Source organism: Hypanus sabinus, chromosome 19 (genome assembly GCF_030144855.1).
Source record: "Hypanus sabinus isolate sHypSab1 chromosome 19, sHypSab1.hap1, whole genome shotgun sequence".
NCBI classification, from domain to species: domain Eukaryota; kingdom Metazoa; phylum Chordata; class Chondrichthyes; order Myliobatiformes; family Dasyatidae; genus Hypanus; species Hypanus sabinus.
This window is the reverse complement of record NC_082724.1, coordinates 8,824,083-8,846,894: the sequence shown is the minus strand read 5'-3', so window position 1 is coordinate 8,846,894 and position 22,812 is coordinate 8,824,083. Positions and strand designations below refer to the sequence as shown.

Sequence of the window (22,812 nt, the reverse complement as noted above, 5' to 3'; positions counted from 1 at the left end):
TCCTCCAGGTGCCCTGATTTCCTCCCACAGTCCAAAGACATACTGGTTAGTAGCTTAATTGATCATTGTAAATTATCCTGTGATCAGGATAGGATTAAATTGGGGTATTGCTGGGCAGCGTGGGTCGACGGGCCAGGATTCCTCTTCCACACTGTATGTCAATAAATATATAATAGATATACAAACATACAAACAAATAACAGGGAGGCTCTATGGAATCTGATTGAGGCATTAGTTAGCCCACAGTGGGATACTGAGTCCAATTGTGGTCCTCTCACCTTAGGTTGGGTGTGAGCATCTACTGTGGCTGAAGAATGGATTTACTCCAGTTGTTCTGGAGATGAGAGATTCAGGCTATGAGGTTAAAGTGGAGAATTTCGGGTTCTTGTCTTTGAAGCAAAGATGCTTGAGAGGAGGTTTGCTGGTGCAAGAAAATTGAGTGGCTGAAATGGAAGGGAAATGGAAGAAACGTTTACCCATTTACAGATAGTTCAAACATCAGGAAATTTTGGAATCTTATCAAAAGGTGTAAGTGTGATGTGAGAGAAGCCACTTAAATAAAGAAGTTAATTATGATGGGTAAACTGCTTCCTGCAGGGGAAGTGGAAACAGATCTACAGTAGATTATAGAAGAGTGCAGCACAGGAAGAGATCCTACAGCTCATGGCATCTATGCCAAAAAAATGATGTCACATTAAACTAATCACTTCTGACACAGTGTGTAAATAAAACCCTTGCCCCACACTTCCCCTTTAAACTCTTCTCCCTCTCACCTTAGAGCTATGCCTTAAAGTATTCTAGATTTTTAATTCTATAAACATCTATCAGGTCAGCTTGTTTGTAGGGTTGTTCGCTGAACCGGGAGGTTAGATCGCAAATGTTTCGTCACCAGCCAAGGTGACATCATCAGTGTGTGTTTGAGTGTTGTTTCTGCAGAGTACTTGTGTTCATATTGGTGAGACCCCTTGTTCTGGTTCCACCGCATCCTCGGGGCTGAGGGGGCGAGCTGCGGACGCCCGAGGACGTAACGCCCACAACGACCGATAGCCAGGGCTACAGAGATAGCGGAGATCACTCAGCTATCTGGCTGGTCGGGACCCAGTGGAGCCCAGTGGCCAGTGTGGCAGCCAACCAATCAGAATGAGTCGGATCAACAGAAATGTGTGGACTCAGCAGAAACAACGCTCAGTTCCACACTGATGACGTCACTTGACTGGTGATGAAACATTTGTGATCCAACCTCCAGGCTCAATGAGCAACCCTACTAACAAGCAGCTAACCTGAGCTACCAATCCTCTCTTTCATTTCATCCATCAGGTCTCTCCTTAGCCTCCACCACGTTAGCGTAAATAAATAAGAAACTAAAGTAAGCATAAATTAGCAAGCAGAACTAAAATCGGTCCTAGAATCCAATGTCTCTGAAATTACCACAATGGAAGGCTATATTTTTCACTCATTATTTGTACATACATGATGCATTTTGTTATTTGCTCTCTAAGATTATATAATAAGACCATAAGACAGGAGCAGAATTAGGCCATTTGGCCCATCAAGTCTGCTCTACCATTTAATCATGGCTGCTTTATTTTCCCTCTCAAACCCATTCTCCTGCCTTCTGCGTCATTTTGAGGAATAAAGGAATTTCCTTGAAAGTAATTATCTCTTTGTATCAATACCTGATCATAGCCTTGATTTTTCAAAAAAAGACTTACCATGTACAAATTTGTTGCTATGTTTCCTACATCACATGAACGATTACATCTCAAAAATGAAGCCTTTGGTTACCAATTGCTTTGGCAGATAATGAATGAGAAACCAAAGGCAAGTCTTTCTTTCAAAGGTTCTAGGGCAGCGGAGATGGACTGAAGATAGTTGGTGACAAAATTCGACCTCTGATTAGTTGTTGGGTTTATTTTCCAGGGAGACCCTGGCAAACCTGGTGAAGCTGGATCAAGAGGACTTCGAGGAGAACCCGGTATCCCAGGCTCAACTGGTGATCGAGTACGTTTGAAGCTTAATCTCTTCCCAATGTACTGTGACTTCAACTAATCTTTGTTACTTGATGATTGACCAGGTTTAGAATTCCACAAATTTCACCCCCAAACATGATTTGGACATTAAACATGTTACAGTATTGTCCCTTAATGAACTCAAACCCAAAGTCAATGGACAAAATTCAATTGACCTTTCAACTTTTTGTCTCATTCTGGGTAGAGATGAGTTTATGTCCATCATTCTTTAATATTTGGAGAACATCTAAACTTAGAACATAGAACACTGCAGCACACTACAGACCTTTTGAACAGCGATGCTTTACCTACTCCAAGAGCAGTAGGTTCCCTCCCAGCATCTTTGACTGATGTTAAAGCCTTTTATTTTGGAAAAATAGTTAGTAAAAGAGAATTTAGATGTCTGTGATGTTCATTAAGATTTCTGGAGTACAGAACCTGGAAGGTTGGTATTGGAAAGTCTTGGAGGGATAACTCATTGTTGGGTGCTTGTTTATCAAACACTTTCTATTGTGACAATACATTAATGTCATCTTATTATTGCGACAGGGTTTGGAAGGTCAACGGGGACTCCCAGGATCACAGGTAAATTTCTTACTCTCTACTCTTACAGCATGCATCCATTCTCTGCTATGTATCAGTTTGCAGTTCAACATCAGGACCATGTAGTTACTCAGTGCTTTGAAGTATTGTTGGCATCCTGTGGATAACCAGCAAGGTACAATTGAGTGAATGGGGGTGTTTGATGACTTCCTTTCCACTGATCGTCTCCTGGCCTTGCTGGTGCTGTGGGCTGTGTTTGCATGAAGGTGATGGGGTGAATATTGCTGCTGTTTGAATTGTCTCAACTAGCAGCTTCTGCTGTGTCCTGATTGCTAAATTCAAGGCTGACTTATACCAGTAGAAAATTCTTGGTTTATTACTGTCATATGTAATAAGATATGGTGTAAAGCTTGTGTTGCATACTGTTCATACAGATCAAATCACTAAATAGTGCACTGAGCTAGAATAACAATGCAGAATGAAGTGTAAAAGTTACAGAGAAAGTGTGGTGTAGGCAAGTGATAAAATGCAAGATCATAACAAGGTAGACTGAGGCCACGAGCCCGTCATCAATAGCCTGTTTTGGTCCATTCACATTGATGTCAAAGCCAGGAAAGCTCACGAACGCCCCTGTTTCCTCAGGAGGTGAAAAAACTCTGGCAAGTTACCACCAAACATTGCAGATCACATTTAAGCTCTGTACATTAGACGGTGAAATGGTTTGAGATTACAGTGGTCATTGTTTAAATTTTATTTGTCCTTAATAATTATCCTTATCCTTAATTAACCTTAGTAATTTTATTTATTCCTAATAAACGTAGAATTGTGTATAAATGTTTAAAATGTATGAGTGTTGGAATAGAACAAAGGGATAGCACAATAACACGAGAGATTTTGAGGTGAGGAGGAACTTCTTCAGTCAGTGGTTGGTGGATTTGTGGAATTCATTGTGGCCAAGTCATGGGTATATTGAAGAAGAAGACTAGCCCTTGACTCGGCAGTGGAGTTATTGGGGCACCAACATGACGGTGTTTCCGTAGCAAGCTATTCTTGTTTTTACAAGGCCAAGTTGCTGGCTCGATGCTCAACCCGACTTGGATTCGAACTCGGGAACCTTCGCTCTGGAGTCCAGCGCTGGTATCATTGCGCCACCAAGCGGGACATGGGTATATTTAAAGCCAAGGTTTATAGGTTCTTGATTAGAAAAAGACATCAAAGGTTACGGGCAGGAGGCAGGACAATGGGTTAGAGAGGGATAATGGGATTGAACTGGAATGGTGGAACAGAGGCAATGAGCCAAAAGGTCTAATTCTGCTCCTATGTTTTTTGGTTCTTATGGGATTCGGATGAGAAGAGGTTACTGAGGAGGACCATTTTGATGATAAAAGTGAAGTATGTGAATGAATCACAGTGTCACAGCATGGAAAGAGACTATGTAGCTCTTTGAGTCCGTACAATCTTTGTGTGAGTGTAATGAACCAACATCCCCACCCTCCACCAACAGTTTTACAAATAGTTGCCTTTCAAATGTTTATTCAGCTTCCTTTAGAACAGTACAGTTAAATCTGTCCTCACTACATCCCCCAGAAACAGACTCCAGATACCACTCATTCATCACACAAAAATAAATCTTATACACAAACACAAAAGATTCAGGCTTTAGGTACATTTAAGGTTCAACTTTGATCTTTACATTTGCTAAGTTTTTAAAAAGTGTTTTACTTTCCTTTAGGGAGATCAAGGTCCAAGAGGATTCCCAGGAGAAAAGGTGAAGTTCTTCCTAAGTTACAGTAATACTAATATCTTCCTTTCTTGAAACTAAAAAAAAACAAGAGATTCCCAAACACAAGAGATTCTGCAGGTGCTGGAAATCCAGAGAAACTCACACAAATTGCTGGAAGAACTCAGCAGGTCAGACAGCATCTGTGGAAAGTAATAAAGGATCCCTGATGAAGGGTCTCAGCCTGAAATATCAACTCTTTATTTCTGACCTGATGCTGCCTGACCTGCTGAGTTCCTCTAGCACTTTGTGTGTGCATCCCTGTTTCCTATCCCAGTTTATGGTTATCAGAGTCACAGCAGGCAGAAGAGGTTCTGCAGACGCTGGAAGTCTTGAGCAACAATCCAAATGCTGGAGGAACTCAGCAAGTCCGGAAATATTTACGGAGGGAATTAATACGTCTCCATTTTGAGCTAAAGTCCTTCGTTCAGGACTGGAAAGGAAGGGGGCTGCTTTGGACTCCTGTCCTATTTCCAGTCCTGCAGAAGGGTCTCGGCTTGAAATGTTTACTCTTTATTCCCCTCCACAGATGCCTGACCTGCTCAGCTGCCCCAGAAATCGGTGTGAGTCATAGAAATACAATGAAGTCTTGCTGATCTGATTCCTGGAATCATGGAACAACTGCATGAGGGAAGATTAGGTCCACTTGGGCTTTATTCACTTGAGTTTAGAAGACGGAAGAATATAGTGCAGTGAACACTGGATCAGGCCTTTCAGCCCACCGTGTCTGTTCCGACCATGGTGGTTGCCCACTATGTCTGATGATGACAGGAAACATGTGCAGGAGAGCTTTTAGAGTGGGACAGTTGTTGCACTGAGGCAGACCCAGTCTCTCAAACTCAGACATCCAGGCCCAGTGGTACCAACGAGCATCACAAACTGCGGCCTTCCTTTGTGGCAGTGGATGACCATGATGTCTCCTCTGCCTTGTCGTGCCCCTCGCTCTCCATGGAGCACTGTAGTACCACCCTACTGGCGTTTAGATCTCACTGTAGGTGTCATCCATCCAGTGTGAGGAAGCTGACTTCACATGCTATGGCAGGAATGTCCGTATCTCAGCGCGGTATGAGGCCCGCTGGCTACCCTCACCTAGATTAGCCCATCCGGGTGTGGCCGCTGTCACATGGAAACGGCTACTTGAGGCCACAGGCAAGAGCTGGGTGTTCGGCGGGGACCACAGGTGTGTAAACTGCCCCAGAATGGAAATGACAAGGCCTTTCACCAGAAGAGCTACCCCACCTGAACTCCCCATGCACACCCGCTGACGATGAGGCCTTTTTAAACTGCACACCTGTCGCCAGATGATCTATATGTCAGTGTTCCCATGCTGATTGTTGTATTTGTGTAAATGCCTCTTAAAGATTGGTATTGTAATGAAAAGAGGACTCTGTCAGTCCGGGTTGTGCCCTCGCTGTCTAGGTACGCAAAGCCAGGGCAGTACAAGAAGGAGAGTTGTCCATATAGCTCTCCATGCACCTGCTGAACCCAAAGGAACAGCAGAGACCAATACAGTTTGTCACAGGCAGAGTCACAGGAGTTACCAGTTAGTGTTGAACTCAACGTAGCTCTGCCTTGGGGACTCCAGCTCCAGAATTTTCCTTGGGCTTTACTCCCGAAGCATCCCCATGAGTATGTTAATTGGTCATTGTAAATTGTTCTTTTGTTAGGCCAATGTTAAATAGGTGGGTTCATTGGGCCTGTTCCACACTGTATCATAGAAGCAGAGAAAACCTGCAGCACAATACAGGCCCTTCGGCCCACAATGCTGTGTCAAACATGTACTTACTTTAGAAATTACCTCAGGTTACCCATAGCCCTCTATTTTTGAACTTATCCAGGAGTCTCTTAAAAGACCCTATCGTAAATACCTCCAACATCGTCACTGGCAGCCCATTCCACGCGCTCGCCACTCTCTGTGTAAAAAGAACTTACCCCTGACATCTCCTCTGTACCTACTTCCAAGCACCTTAAAACTGTGCCCTCTCATGCTAGCCATTTCAGCCCTGGGAAAAAGCCTCTGACTATCCACACGATCAATGCCTCTCATTATCTTATACACAAAATAAATAAATTGTTGTGCTTGAGTTTCGTCCTGTGAACAAGTGAAGCTGTGACATCTGCACATTAAGCTCTGCTCCTAATTTGAGCTTAGACTGGAGCAGAAATACAGGAGCAGAGTTCAACCTGCTTAGTGCATTCTATAGAGAATTAACTTCCATCCAAATCTGTCTTTAATTCCTGCCGTATTATTTACTGAAAATTGTAGTCTATATTGTTTCCTTACAACAATAATGACACGAGTTTAACTCCGGTCCTTGCTGTCGGAACGCAGGGAGAAAGAGGACCACCTGGACAGGATGGCAGGAATGGGATTGATGGGAAGAATGGTCTCCCAGGGTCTCCTGGGCTGAGGGTGAGTATGACACGTGTCCAAAGTTTCCAGCGGGATTGAGTTACAGATTCTGCTGTTTGTAACTGACCAGAAGGGAAGGTAGCTAGTAAAACCAGTAGAGTGGCACAGTAGTGTAGCGGTTAGCAGAACACTTTACTGTGCCAGCTGTAAGATCGGGGTTCAACTCCTGACGCTGTCTGTAAAGAGTTTCCACATACTCTCCATGATCGTATGAATCTCCTCCGGGTGTTCCAGTTTCCTCCCACATCCCAAAGACATACAGTACTGTGCAAAAGTCTTAGGCAGACATACATAGCTAGTGTGCCTAAGATTTTCACATAGGACTGTAGCAGTTTTATGTCACACACTGTACTGCTGCCACATAAAAAACAAATTTCATGACATGTGAGTGATGATAAACTTGATTCTGATATGGGTCTCTATCGTGGACTGAGAGTGGGAAGGGGGCAGGGAGAGGTTGGGAAAAGGGGGAGAGGGGAGGGATTGGGAAGCACCAGAGAGACATTCTGTAATTATCAATAAACCAATTGTTTGGAATCACCGTGCTTGGTGTCTCGAGGATGTGGGTGCCTGCACCCATGCCACCCTCCTTAACACTCCTCTGCCACCTGTCCCATAGCCCTTCTGTGGCACTCCACCCTCGCCATTGTCAACATACTTTGTTCCCACCAGATTTACAAACTCACTCTCTTACTCCATATTGATAAATATAGTACTGTGCAAAAGTTTTAGTCATCTTAACTACAGTATATATATTTACCTAAGACTTTAGCACAGTACTGTATGGGTAAGAGTTAGTGAGATGTGGGCATGCTATATTGGCACCAGAAATGTGAAGCTTGAGAGCTACCCTCTGCACACTCCTGGCACAAATGGCGCATTTCGGTGTATGTTTTGATGTTCATGCGACAAATAAAACAGATGGTTTTCTTTTCCATCCAATGGTGATGATTAGAGTTTAGAGGAGCATTTGATAACATGGGTCTGGTGACTTTGTTTATGAGTTCATTTCACTTCCTCTACAGGGTGACCAGGGCAAACAAGGGGAACCTGGCAGAGATGTAAGTAACAAGACTGAAGGCGAATGCTCCAACCCATGACTCTACTAACTTCGTTCATGAAACGCTTTACCTCCTCCAGCTCTATAACCTTATGAGTACTCCAAAACTTGAGTCTTACTTCCTGTACCTCTCAACTGCCATTGTCGGTTATTGTTCCACTGCCTAAACCCTAACTCTGAAATTCCCTCATCATCTAAGGTATTCCTTAAAACCTGCATCTTTGACTGGATTTTTAGGTCAGTGACCCTAATGCCTTCTTTAATCGATATTAACCTGAAGTCAGTCTAGTCAAAGACTTTGGAAAGGTCACCGACATTAATAGCAATGCATAAATCCCTGTTGCAACATTTATTTTTCTGACAAATCTTCAGAAATATTTAATTGGTTGTAAAGGATTTTTCGGAAAACTGGGACTGTCAAAATAAATTGCCACACTGCCAAAATAAATTCTTTAATCAGTAAAGTACAACTTAAATAAATGATTTGCAGGATGATTAGGAGTTTGTTATTAAAATCTGCTGGAATGGTGATTTTATAAGAGTCAATTAAACATACACTCAGTGGCCATTTTATTAGGTCCACCTGTACACTTGCTCGTTAGTGCAAATATCCTATCAGGCAATCATGTGTCAGCAACTCAACGCATAAAAGCATGCAGACATGGACTAAGGGTTCAGTTGTTGTCCAGACTAAACATCAGAAAGGGGAAGAAATGCGATCTAAGTGACTTTGACCATGGAATGATTTTTGGTGCCAGATGGGGTGATTTGAGTATCTCAGAAATTGCTGACCTCCTGGGGTTTTCACACACATCATTCTCGAGAATTTACAGAGAGTGGAGCAAAAACAAAAAAAAAATCCAGTGAGCCGCAGTTCTGTGGGTAAAAAAACTCCTTGCTAATTAGTAAGTTCAGAGGTGAATGACCAGACTGGTTCAAGCTGACAAGAAGGTGACAGTGACTCAAATAACCACATGTTACAGCAGTGGTGTGCAGGTGGGCATCTCTGAAAACACATTGAACCTTGAAGAGGATGGGCTATGGCAGCAGAAGACCATGCCAGGTTCTGCTCATGAACCTAATGAAGTGGGCAGTAGTTTGTGGAATTAAATGGGAGGCACTTGTAGTACTTGGTTGAAGCAACTTCTTATCCAGTGTACTTCAATAAAGTTTTGTAAAAATAAAAAAAGTAGACCTTGGCATCATTCAGCAGTGGAGGAGAAATGTGCACAATCTGGATTTAAAATGTCTTTTGAAACATTTATTGATCAGGACATGTATCTGCCAAGTTGTTCCATGAGAGGTAGTGACTAGTTTTACAAATGTCTTATTCTTAATGAAGTTTATATACTGTGGATTCGGGTTGATAGGCCATTGGTTAACAGGCCAGCTGCTTATTTGGGACAGCTCTTAAAGAAGAAAACTTCACCAAGAAAATAGCCAGGATTCCCTTTGTTCATCTGGGAAATTATGCTGCCTAATTGGGACAGGAGACGGTTTCCAAGCAGTTTCTAACTAGTGTCAGTCGCCTTGTGCTTATGCAGCCATTGGACTCTACACCATGCTTAGAGCAAACAGTTTTTAAATAGCGTCAGTTGCGTATTTTTGTGTTCAAAATTCAGTGATTTCTTTTTTTTTTGTCACTGATAGCTGGCATGGAATAAGCAGAAAGACAATTCAGAACTGTTTCACTCACTGCAATTTCAAGCTTTCAGGCTCGGAGATGCCAGAAACAGCCTGGAGTGAAAATGAAACAGTTTCACTGCTTCAGCTAATTAGGAGTTATGGAGAATTTGAAGGTATTGATAATTACCTTCAATGTTACAATGAAAATAAAGATTTGGAAGATGCAAATATTGAAAGCGTTGTATGAAGGCAATCCATTATCTGCACAAGATGTCTGCACTGATTCTGTTCATTCACAGTCAATCAAAAGAACTTGGCAGTGAATTTCTTTATGATGACTATTAGGAACTTATACTCAATTTGATAGTACTATAGTAGTATTGATCGTGTTCTATTTGTTCTGTATTTCTGATTTGATCAGCTGCTTAATTGGACCAAAATGTGCTGGTCCCAATGAGTTCCAGTTAACTGGAATCTACTGTACTTAACATAAATGATAAAACAATCGTTAATAACAAATAACACAATTGGCAAGTTGGTAAACTTCAGCCCAATTGGTCTATGCCAACCAAGATTACCATTAAAGCATTTCCCCAAATTTGGCCCACATCCCTCAAAACCTGTCCAAGTATCAATGTTCCTCTGGCAGTTCATTCCATATACTGGTCGTATGAGCAGCTGGTGCATATCAGGTCCTGGTTATGTGATCATTGATGCCAGGATTACAATCTCTGATAATGGCTGGGGTCACCCATCTTGTAAAGGCACTGCCCAGAAGAAGGCAATAGCAAACCATTTCTGTACAAAAGTTTGTCAAGAACAGTCATGGTCATAGAAAGACCGTGATCACTCATGTCATATGAAATGGCACAAAATGATGACTAGGTATGGAGAAGAAAAGGCATGAAGTTCTTAGCAACTCCGTAAGTAAGAACTATTTTGCTCTTAGTAGGTCTCATAATGTTATAGAGTCAAAGAGTGCTACTGCATAAAAATGGGTCTTTCCATGTACCTATCCAAACTCACACTGCCAGTGGAAGTGATGGATGTGGATTCACCTGCAAATGTTAAAATTAAACCCACATCCACCACTTCCACTGGCAGCTCATTCCACACTCGCACCACCCACTGAGTGAAGAAGTTCCCCCTCAGGTTCCTCTTAAATATTTTACCTTGCACCCTTAACCCATTACCACTAGTTCTAGTCTCACCCAACCTAGTGGAAAAGCCTGCATTTACCCTATCTATACCTTTCATAATTTTGTTTATGTGAAAACATGTAATCTAATTGATGGTTTTACAACACAGGGATTGCCCGGCCCTAGGGGAGAGACAGGAATAGTGGGGATAAGAGGCCCTCAGGGCCCACCAGGACCTCAGGTAAGTTCTGTATTTGTTTGTTGGATGGTGATTTATGAGAGGAGTGGCACAGACCTCTAACCTGCTGAGTAATGGTTCACACAATTCCATTAGTCAGCAGGAAACTGTGCAAGGGCTCGTCAGAATGCCTCTTCTTCATTGCATTCTGAATTGGAATCAAGTTTATCAGCACTCCCATGGCATGAAATGCGTCTTTTTTTTGCGGCAGCAGTACAGTGCAATAGCTCAGACTTTTGCACAGTACTGTTGTAATTTTATGTATTGCACTGTAATGCAGGCACGAAGTAAAAACGTGTTTCATGACACATTGAGATTGAGAGGGGATCTGATTGCAACATATAAGACTATTAAGGGATTGGACAAGATAGAGGCAGGAAATATGTTCCAGATGCTGGGAGAGTCCAGTACCAGAGGGCATGGTTTGAGAATAAGGGATAGGTCATTTAGGACAGAGTTAAGGAAAAACTTCTCCCAGAGAGTTGTGGGGGTTTGGAATGCTCTGCCTCAGAAGGTAGTGGAGGCCAGTTCTCTGGATGCTTTCAAGAAGGAGCTAGATAGGTATCTTATGGATAGGGGAATCAAGGGATATGGGGACAAGGCAGGAACCGGGTACTGATAGTAGATGATCAGCCATGATCTCAAAATGGCAGTGCAGGCTCGAAGGGCCGAATGGTCTACTTCTGCACCTATTCTCTATTGTCTATACGTGAGTGATGATAAACCTGATTCTGATATGGGTCTCTATTGTGGACTGAGAGAGGGTAGAGGGCAGAGAGGGGGAGATCATGATTAGGAAAAGGGGAAGAGAGAGGGGAGGGAGCAGGAAGCACCAGAGAGATTCTGTAATGATAAATAAACCAATTGATGCCACCTTTTTGAGACATTGACCTCGATCCTCGATAGTGGGAAGGTTAGTGCCATTGATGGAGCTGGCTGAGCTTCCAACCTTTTACCAATCCCGTGCAGTGGCCCCTTCGTACCAGATGGTGATGCAGCGAGACAGAATGGTCTCTGTGGCACATCTGTAGATATGCGCTGGAGTCTTTGGTGACATATCAAATCTCCTCAAACTCCTAATGAAGTATAGCTGCTGGCGTGCTTTCTTTGTAATTGCATCAATATGCTGTGCCCAGGATAGATCCTCAGAGATGTTTACAATCAGGGATTTGAAGCTGATCCCACTTTCTCCTGCACAAGGACTTGTGGTTTTCCCTTGACTTCCCCTTCCTGAAGTCCACAATCAATTGCTTGATCTTGCTGACTCCAGTCACAAAGTTGTTGTTGAGGCCCCACTGAACCAGCTGAACTTCCTTGTTCCTGTGCACCTCCTTGTCAACATCTGGGATTCTGCCAACAACAGAGTTGTCATCAGAGAATTTATAGACAGTGTTTGCACTCTGCCTGGCCACGCAGTCGTGAGTGTAGAGAGGGTAGAGCAGCAGTCTAATCACACGTCCTTGAATGAAGAGGACACTCTGAGCAGTGACCTTCGCCAGAGGACAGGAACAGCTTCAGGTGTGGTGATATGTAAAATGGAGTGTTCCACCAGGCGCAAGCAAGTCTGCAGACGCTGGAAATCCAGAACAACACACACAAAATGCTGGAGGAACTCAGCAGGTCAGGCAACATCTATGGAAAGGAGTGAACAGTTGATGTTTTGGGCCGAGACTGTTCTTCAGGAGTTTCTCCAGTATTTTGTGTGTCTCCAACCAGAAATGTCTTTCCTGGTACAAGAAAATTAGCTCTGTGATATCATATTTTCAGGAAAGGAAAGAGAAATTAATTTTAAATATGTGTAATTTTATTCTTACTTAATCACAATCTTTTTTTAAAAACCTATATAGGGCAAACCAGGGGATGATGGAAAACCTGGACTTCCTGGAAAGAATGTAAGTATCCTTATACTGCTACCTTTTGGCCTAGACAACCCACTGATACCAGCCTCCTGCAGCATAACAGAAGCAGTATTGAGATCCAGGATCTGGCTCTTTAAGGGTCCTGAGGTAAAATATGAGACCTCTATCTTTGCTTGGCCAACAGAGAAACTAATTCAAACCCAGTGACAAAGGTCAGGAGATCACAAGGAGAACTTGGGGTTTCAGGACAATGTGGTAGCCACCACATTACTGCTCCATGACTACAAGTAATATTACAAGCCACAAATAACAGAAAATGCAGAAGGGGTAATAATAAACCACAGTGAAGATTCACACCATAAATATTCATTGGACTACATCAGATGTAAGGGAAGTAGATTTAAGTCAACTGATGAAAGGATTGGATTAGAGTTGAAGAGAAACTTTTTCACTCTTTCTCTCTTAGTTGCCCAAACCCTCTCACTTAAGGTGCAAAGTATAGTATTACTCTGCTTTTTTCCCAGGGAGAAGATGGAACTCCAGGAGAAGATGGAAGGAAGGTAAGTCTTAGAAGGGAGAAAGGCCTGAATTTTCTCTCTTGGTCAGGAAGAGGGGATGAAATATTTGTGCATCCATCCACCTGCCCCAGTAAAGACCTTGTTTGTTCCTAAAGATGACCAGAGCTTATGTTAATTATCCTTTGCCTGAACAGAGCAAAGATATCACTGAGGGTCTTGCTGGATACCTATGGAAATGGCTCATTTCAAAGTCATTGAGGTGATGTTGAAAGGAATGATAGCTTGGACAAGATAGGATTTGGATGGAAGAGCTTCAAAGCTCCCCTGAGGAAATAGGAGGAAAATGTTATTGAGTTAGAACTTACCTCTGTACTGGAGAAGAGATTTGCAAGGATGCTGCCTGGACAAGAGTTATAGGGAGAGATTGGCTGGATCTGGATTGGACCCAGATAAAAGATAAGAGAGAAGAGAAGAGAGATTTAAAAGGGACCTGAGAGGTAACTTTATACAGAGGGTAGTGAGTATTGGGAATGAGCTGCCAGAAGACGTTGTCCAGGCAGTTACAATTGCATTATTTATTTCATTTTTTCTTATTTAGAAATGCAGCGCAGTGACAGACCCAATGAGCCCACTCCACCCAATTGCACCCATGTGACCAATTACCCTACTAACTTGTACGTTATTAGAATGTGGCAGGAAACCAGAGCGCCTGAAGGAAACCCACAGGCCAAAAAGGCTTGTGGGATGGTAAGGGAGAGGAAGGGTTGGATGGCTATGGGCTGAATATGAACAACAGAGACAAGCAGGAAAGATGCTGTGGTCAGCATAGACTAGCTGGGCCAAAGGGCCTGTTTCCCTCCTGTATTACTGTCTAACTGTACCTGGCCATTCACCCAGACAACGTTTGTGCAACTGAATTGATAAATGGGATGAATGTGGATGGGTGCAATGGTTGGCATGGGTGCGATGGGCTGAATGGCCTGCTCCTGTGCCCTAAGACTGTGACAGTGGCCATCCAGCCCATCAAGGGTTGTGGCCCTTCCAACCACCCCATCACACCCCCACTCCGCACGTTTCCCACTGTAGTCAGATTCAGGTTTCTTTATCACACGCACATCAAAACGCGCAGTGAAATACACCCAAGGATGTATTGGGGGCAGCCTGCAAATGTCACCACAGATTCCTGCACCAGCTTAGCATGCCCACAATGTTCAGTAGAACACACAGAGTAGAACAAAAAAAACAACAGCAAGAGAAGCCCCTTTCCTGCTCTCACTCTCCCTCCTTCCCATCCACCCACGTTCATGGACAGTCCTCCAGCCTCAGGGCAGATCTCCAGTCTCCAGGCTCCAGCTATACAGCTTCCATTTCCAGACCTTTGATCAATTTTGGGCTTTGATCTTCAGTGTGATTCCAGTTCTAGCTAATGGCAGGACCCTGAAGTCCAGGCCTCTCGCCTCCTGCTCGTACAAGCATCTGATCCCAGGAACCACCTAACTGGGACAGCACAACACGCTTGGACGCTTCGTCACACATCCACGTTGCTGACCTTTGAGCACAGAGCGGAGGCCTAATCTCCGAATTGTGTCAAAGAATCATGGAGTAACGTAGTGTGGAAACAGGCTCTTCGGCCTGGTGCATCCATGGCAACCAAGATGCTCATCTAAGCTAGCTCCATTTTCCTCAAAACCTTTCCTAACAATCAAAGACATTTTGACTCACTCTAGCCTGTGGTAAGCTGTTGTGCTGTTAAATTTTGCTGTAGTCCCTTGGACAGTAAACCAATTACATAGTGCCCAGTCTATAAGGTCCCCTCCAGCAAGTCACCAGGCCTCTCAATAGCGTCTAACAAGCACCCAGTTTCTCGTTCTTGGAGGGGCATGGGGAGCAGTCAGATGGTAACATTGCTAACTCCAAGTTCTTCTCTAAGGTGCAGACCATCCTGACTTGCGTTATTGTCCAACCATTGTCACTGGTCCTAATTAGAATCAAGGTCAGAATCAGGTTTATTATCACTGACATATGTCGTGAAATTTGTTGTTTTGTAGAAGTAGTACAGTGCAATACATAATAATAGAAAAACAAGGTGAATTGCAGTAAGTGTATATATATATATATAAAAAATAGTTAAATTAAATAAGTAGTGTAAAAATAGAAACAAAAAAGTGGTGAGGCAGAATATGGGTTCAACGTCCATTCAGAATTTGGATGACAGAGAGGAAGAAGCTGCTCCTGAATCATTGAGTGTGTGTCTTCAGGCTCCTGTACCTCCTTCCTGATGGCTGCACTGAGAACCAGGGGTGATGGGGTCTTTCATGATGGATGCTGCCTTATTGAGGCATTGCCTCTTGAAGGTGTGCTGGGGGAGGCTAGTGCCCATGATGGAGCTGCCTGAGTTTGCAACTTTCTGCAGCTTATTTCAATTCCATGCAGAGGCTCCTCCGTACAATACCTTGAATCCTAATTCTTAATCCCAGATAATTAGATACATTCCTAATCCTGGAACTCCAGCATGCTGGACTACCGCAGCACAGGCTTCAGTTATTTGAAGAGGCAGCTCAGCCCCTTCAGGGAAATGGGCGTGTCGGTAAAGAGCTGGCTTTGCCTGTTACACATAGCCTATTAAAAAATGGGTCCTTTTGTAAATGGGTGGGTATCTTGGTCAGCATGGACCAGATGGGCCAAAGGGCCTGTTTCCATGGTATATGACTTCTGCATAAAGGAAAACAGGTAGACGAGTTTTGACCTTACCTGGTGCCACAGCCCCAAAGCAGTACAGTACTGTAAATCTTTGATAACTCCGTGTGGTCTCAAATGAATGGGGTGAAATTACTGCTCCCATCTCCCCAATATAATTGAAGGATTAAAAGATTAGTTTAATTTGTCTCACGTACATTGAAATATCGAAACATGCAGTGAAATGCATCGTTTGAACTCACAACCAACACAGTTTGGATACGTGCTGGGGGCAGCCCACAAATGTCACCATGGTTTCGGCACCAACATGGCATGCCCACAACTCGCTAACCAGTACATCTTTGGAAGGTGGGAGGGAACTGCAGCACTCGGAGGGTACCCACGCAGAAATCAATGGACTCCAATCACTGGCACGTTAGATTAACCCGTACACGACCATGCCCCCCCCCCCCATCAGGTATGCAACCGAGAGCACGCTGGCTTGCTATTCATCTACTCACCTCTATTTGTTTCTTTTTTTAGGGTGAAAAAGGTGATCCAGGAGAAACTCCAAGAAACGTATGTATGTGTTACAGTAGTCAGAATAAGCTGTGGCAAGGCCTAGATGATTTAAACCGTCTAAGGCTGGTGAATCTGTGGAATTTATTGCCACAGATGACTGTGGTGGCCAAGTCGCTGCATGTATTTAAAGCACAGATTGATAGATTAGTAAGGGTGTCAAAGGTGACGGGGAGAAGGCAAGTATTTATGTCTATATTAAATAGTTGAATTAAAAATAGTGCAAAAGCAGAAATAATATTAAGAGATAGTGAGGTAGTGTTTAGTGTCCATCAGAAATCTATTGGCTGAGGGGAGAAAGCCGTTCCTAAAACTCTGAGCAATTGTCTTCAGGCTCCTGAACCTCCTTCCTGATGGTAGCAATGAGAAGAGGGCGTGTCCTGGTGGTGAGGAGTCCTTCACAATGGATGCACCTTTCTGAGACACGGTGGAGAGACTAGCGCCCATGACGGATCTGGCTGAGTTTACAACTTCCTGCAGCTTTTTTTTTACTCTGTGCAGTGGCCCCTCCATAGCAGATGATGATGAAATCAGTCAGAATGTTCTCCACAGTATATCTGCAGAGATTTGCTGCAGTCTTTGGTGACATTCCAAATCTCCTGAAACTCCTAATGGAATATAGCTGCTGGTGCGCCTTCCTTATAGTTGCATTGATATGTTGGGCCCTGGACGGATCTTTGTTCCAGGTATGTGCATATGGACAGTGAGTATTTATAGACGTCAAGACATTATCAACAAATTGGGTCCCTAAAACTGTTTGATCCCGTATCCAATAAAAATTCCAGCCAACTCATGAAATAACCTGGAGAGAGAATGTTGAGCATGTCTCCTCCCCTTAAATTGTAGGATTCAACTTTTGCTGCTGGTTGACCAGGCACCCGCTCCAGAGGAGGTTCATGGAATAATCCCGGGAATGAAAAGTTTAACATATGAGGAGAGTTTGATGGCTCTGGGCCTGCGCTCGCAGTTTAGAAGACTGAGGGGGAGCTCTCAATGAAACCTACCAAAAACTTTGACAGAGTGGACACGGAGAGGATGTCTCCTATAGTGGGGGAGTCGAGAACTAGAGAAAACAGAATCAGATTAGAGGGACGTCCCTTTAGAACAGAGGTGACGAGGAATTTCTTTAGCTAGACGGCAATGAATCTGTGGAATTTATTGCCACAGATCGCTGTGGAGTCAAAGTAATTTGGTATATTTAAAGCGGGGATTGATAGGTTCTTGTATAGTGGTTATGGGGAGAAGGCAGGAAAATGGGGTTGAGGAGGAAAGCAAATCAGCCATGACTGAATGGCCTTACTTTGTTTCTATGCACTGTAATTTTGTGGATCAGACCTGTGACTTGTTGACTCTGCTGCTGAACCAGTGGGATAAGCATTGTATAGGTATCTGGAAAGAGCACAGATTGATCATAAATGTTTATTTATTCTTGACTTCATGTCATCCAGGGACGAGATGGAGTCAAAGGTGATCGTGGTGAACCTGGATTACCAGGACTTATTGGACCTCCAGGCTTGCCTGGTTTAGCTGGAATTCAAGGTCCACCTGGGCCGGTAGGTGGCATCTTATCTGTAAAATCTGTCCACTTTAAGAAACAGGGAGAATCCTCTTCCAGTATGTGACTCATACCTTTTCACTTGTTTAGAACATAGGTCATTACAACATCGTACAGGTCCTTCAGCTCTTCAGCTCACAATGTTGTGCTGTCGTATTAACTTACTCTAAGATCAATCTAACTCTTTGTTTCCACATAGTGCTCAAATTTTCTTTCAATCATGTGCCTATTGTCTACTAACGTCCCTACCAACATGTTTCACACAATCTACCTCTGTTATTCCCCCCCTATATTTCCCTCCAAACACCCTAAAATTATGCCCCCTTGTATTAGCCATTTTCAACTTGGTAAAATGTCTTCAGATTTCCACTCTATATCATTCTTCTTCGCTCCAAAGAGCAAAGCACTAGCTCACTCAACCATTCCTCATAAGACGTGTCCTCTAGTCCGGACAGCATCTTGGTAAATCTCCTCCAAAGTTTCCACATCTTTCCTATAATGAGGAAATCAGAACTGAACACAATACTCAAAGTGTGGTCCAACCAGGGGTTTATAGAGCTACAACGTTACCTTGTGGATCTTCAACTTAATCCCCCCCAACTATTGAAGGTCAACATAACATACACTTTCTTAACGCTGTGAACTTGTTGACAAGTTTTGGACACATTGTCTGTCCCTAATCGCCCATGAACCAAGATAACAGGTTAGCAACAGCCATGTTGGTGAGTGTGCAGTCACACGTGGACCACATTGGATGAAGGGGGCACATTTCTTTTTTCTGAAAGGCATTAGTGAGTTGGATCAATTTTTACAACAATGTGGTGGTTTAGTGCATGCATTGAACACCATATATATAGAAATACATTGGTGCTGGAAAGTTTGTGAACCCTGTAGAATTTTCTTATTTCTGCATAAATATGACCTAAAATATGATCAGATCTTCATATAAATCAGAAAACTAGATAAGGAGAACTCAATTAAATAATTAACACAAAAAACATTATACTTGTTCATTTATTAATTGTTAAAAATGGGCACTGCACACCAACACCAAAACCTCATTGCAACTGTGAAGCACGGTGGAAGGAACATCCTGGTTTCGGGCTGCTTTCCTGCATCAGGGCCCAGACAACTTGCAATTGGTGAGGGAACAGTGAATTCAAAATTGTATCAAGACATTTTACAGGAGAACATCAGGGTAGCAGTCTGTCACCTGATGTTTAATAGAAGTCGGATAATGCAACAACATAATGATCGAAAGACAAGAGTAAATCAACAACAGAATGGTTTAAAAAGAAGAAGATTCACGTTTTGGAATAGCCAGGTCAAAGTCCTGACCTTAATCCTATAGAAATGCTGTGGAAGGACCTGAAGCAAGCAGTTCACGCAAGGAAGCCCACCAACATCCCAGAGCTGAAGCAGCTTTGTAAGGGGAAATGGCCTAAAATTCCTCCAAGCCGATGTGCAGGATGGTTCAACAGTTACCAGAAACATTTGTTTGAAGATATTGCTGTACAAGGAGGAGTCACACCAGTTACTGAAAGCAAAAGTTCACATACTTTTTCCAACAAACACATGTGGTATCAGATCATTTTTCTGTATAAATAAATATAGTATAGTGTTTTCTGTTATTTTCCTAGTTTCATCTAGTTTTAGTATCTCTTCATCTAGTTTTAGGACTTGAGTGATGATCTGATCACATTTTAGGTCATATTAATGCAGAAATATAGAAAATTCTGCAGGGTTCACAAACTTTCTAGCATTACTGTAGGAATCTATTATTCAACGCTCCTTTGTCATTAAATATGATCGGGGCTGACCTTTTGCCTCCGTTTATCTGATTGAATTTCTGCACACATTCCTGTATAGCTCATCTAATGTGTGAAGCAGAAGATTAATTTTTAGATGTGCTGCTTTAAGACGGACTGTAAGAGTGCTTCTTCACTTGCTATACAGTTCAATTCTCTTAAGAGCTTCAAGTTCATAAAGCTTTAAAATTAGTTAATTCATAATTGTCTTTGTAATTAAGATTTTTATTTGGGGCTTATTTTCCTTTCAGCTTCAAGGATTAGGATTGAGATTAGTTTTATTTGTCACAAACACAAGAGGCACTGCAGATGCTGGAAAGCTGGAGCAACACACAGAAAGTGCTGGAGGAGATCAGTTGGCCCCAGAGCGTGGTGACACTCGTGGGCTGCCCAGCATAATCCTCGCTGATTTGATTTGATGCAAAAGATGCACTTCACTGTATGTTTGGATGTACATGTGACAAATAATGCTAATCTTTAAATGGGACTAGCTTCAATCGGAATATTGGTTAGCATCTAACAGTTGGGTCGAGGGGTCTGTCTAGTATTGTATTATTCTATGTCCTAACACGTTAACTCTCTTCTACTGTCTCCACAACTGCAGACCGAACTGTAACCAGGAGCTTGTTTTTTTGTAACTTTGCAGGTCGTCTATGTCAAAGGACTTGATACAATGATACCAGGATCACAAGGACGCCCAGGAACACCGGTAAGAAACGTTGGTTACTTGAACCATCCTAATTCTGGTGAGGTGCTAGTACAAGAATGTCCTGTTCTCAAAGCGTGGTGGCCCTAGAGAGATCTTAATGCAGCACAGGGCCGTGGATGAGGGGGTTAGTCCATTCTTCAGAGTTGTGTTTGTGCAGAGTAGAGGGAACTCCATATTCAGGCATCCTGGCTCTGCACACTTCAATCATTTATTTTTAACTTTGAGGTACAACACAAGCCCAGCAAGACCCATGTGACTAATCAACCGACTTTGGAATATGGGAGGAAACCAGAGCACCTGGAGGAAACCCATCCAGTCACAGGGAGAATGTACAAACTCCTTACAGACAGTGGCAGAATTGAACCTGGGTCACTGGCTCTGTAACAGCGTTCCACTAACAGCTGCACCACTGATTAATTAGATTCTGAAAACTCGGACTTTTTCCTCACTCACAATTTATTTACATGTGACATGTGAACAGGAAGAACAACATAGTCCCTGCAACCAAACTGTTCAAAAGTCTGAACAATTTTTATGCAGAGGTTGATCAGCTCGATACAGATATTGACCAACTGGTAATCTAGAGTATGTTCAAATTTATTATTTTTATGATCAATCACCAATCACATTACAATAGTACAGATGTTAATAGCCAATAGAATCTACTCATTAAAGGCCAATAATACTTCAGAATTCGTTAAGTAACAGACCAATAGCAAGTGTCAGCCCAGAATCCTTTGTTTGTAATCTGCATCCCCAAATAGCTGATGATCTTCAGAGGCCTCTCTGGTCTGAATTGAATGCACACTTACCTTGCTGCATCTGCCACAGTATTGTGCACCCCTAAAATTGAAGTTTATTGCCCTGCAGGGCGCACAAAAAAATTACCAGGTATCTTTCAAGGCTACGTCAAGAGACAGCATGAAGGAATTCAAAATTCAGCAGAAACTGTGGCTCCGATAATCATGAAGCTCAGTGCCACTCGAGACAAAGCAGCCCACTTGACTGGCAATGGACTCTGGAGAGGGTCCAAAGGAGGTTCATGGGCATGATTTCGACAATGAAAAGGTTAATGTATGAGGAGCATTTGATGGCTTTGGGCCTGTACTCGCTGGAGTTTAGAAGAACAAGGGGTGATCTCAATCAGACCTATGGAATATTGAAAGGCCTAGATCAGGGGTTGCCAACCTGGGGTCCAAGGATACACGGACAGTGGTAGGAATTCATGGCATAAAAAAAGATTGGATACTCCAGACCTAGATAGTGTGGATGGGGAGAAGATTATCAGTCTCGGACCAGAGGGCACCATCTCAGGATAGAAGGTCGTCCCTTTAGAATAAAGATAGAGAGGAAATTCTTTAGCCAGAGGGTGTGGTGAATCTGTGGAATTCATGGCTACAGACGGCGGTGGAGGCCAAATCATTGGGCACATTTAAAGCAGAGGTTGGTAGGTTCTTAATTATTAGGGATGTCACAGGTTACGGGGAGAAGGCAGGAGAATGGGGTTGAGAGGGATAATAAATCAGCCATGATGGAATGATGGAGCACACGCAATGGGCCGAATGGCCTAGTTCTGCTCCCATGTCTTGTGGACTGAAGGGAATCCACTCATCATTCCCTCCACCAGCATACAGTGATTGTAGTGTGCATCAGCTAAAAAAAAACCCTTGCAGATACTGACCTGGCCTACTCTGACAGCACTCCCTAAATCCATAATCTTGACCATTGGGCAGGGTGAAGACAGCAAGTGGAATGAAATGCCACCACCCACAGTTTCTCCCAAGTCACACAAACACACCGTCCCGGTTTGGAAAATTTTCACCCTTCCTTGTCGCTTGTGGGATTCTGGCCATTACTGTGGGAGCTCCTTCAGTAAAGAAAGATGGGATGGTACAATGAAATTGTATAAGACATTGTTGAGGTCTAACTTGGAGTATTGTGTGCAGTTTTGGTTCCCTACCTAGAGAAAATTTACTAGGATGTTGCCAGGTCTGGTGGACCTGAGTTAAAAGGAAAGATTGAATAGTTTAGGACATCATTCATTGGAATGTATAAGATTGAGAGGAGATTTTATAGAGGTATACAAAATTATGTGGAGTATACGAGGGGTGATTGATAAGTTTGTGGTCTAATGTAGAAGGAGTCCATTTTAGAAAACCTAGCACATTTATTTTTCAACATAGTCCCCTCCTACATTTACACACTTAGTCCAGTGGTCGTGGAGCATACGGATCTTGGACTGCCAAAAAGTGTCCACAGCAGGGGTGATTGATAAGTTCGTGGCCTAAGGTAAAAGGAGA

General features: G+C 43.0%; 1 protein-coding gene across 1 annotated transcript in view; it reads left to right on the top strand.

Annotated features, from left to right (window-relative positions):
• col7a1 (collagen, type VII, alpha 1) overlaps window positions 1-22,812 on the top strand; it is a 320,662-nt gene that overhangs the window by 190,230 nt on the left and 107,620 nt on the right. The window contains exons 63-73 of the mRNA XM_059943970.1: window positions 1,921-2,001; window positions 2,559-2,594; window positions 4,285-4,320; window positions 6,665-6,745; window positions 7,771-7,806; window positions 10,740-10,811; window positions 12,656-12,700; window positions 13,192-13,227; window positions 16,405-16,440; window positions 17,889-17,993; window positions 20,450-20,512. Of these exons, the coding sequence (XP_059799953.1) occupies window positions 1,921-2,001; window positions 2,559-2,594; window positions 4,285-4,320; window positions 6,665-6,745; window positions 7,771-7,806; window positions 10,740-10,811; window positions 12,656-12,700; window positions 13,192-13,227; window positions 16,405-16,440; window positions 17,889-17,993; window positions 20,450-20,512 (627 nt within the window). The remainder of the gene's footprint in view (window positions 1-1,920; window positions 2,002-2,558; window positions 2,595-4,284; window positions 4,321-6,664; window positions 6,746-7,770; window positions 7,807-10,739; window positions 10,812-12,655; window positions 12,701-13,191; window positions 13,228-16,404; window positions 16,441-17,888; window positions 17,994-20,449; window positions 20,513-22,812) is intronic.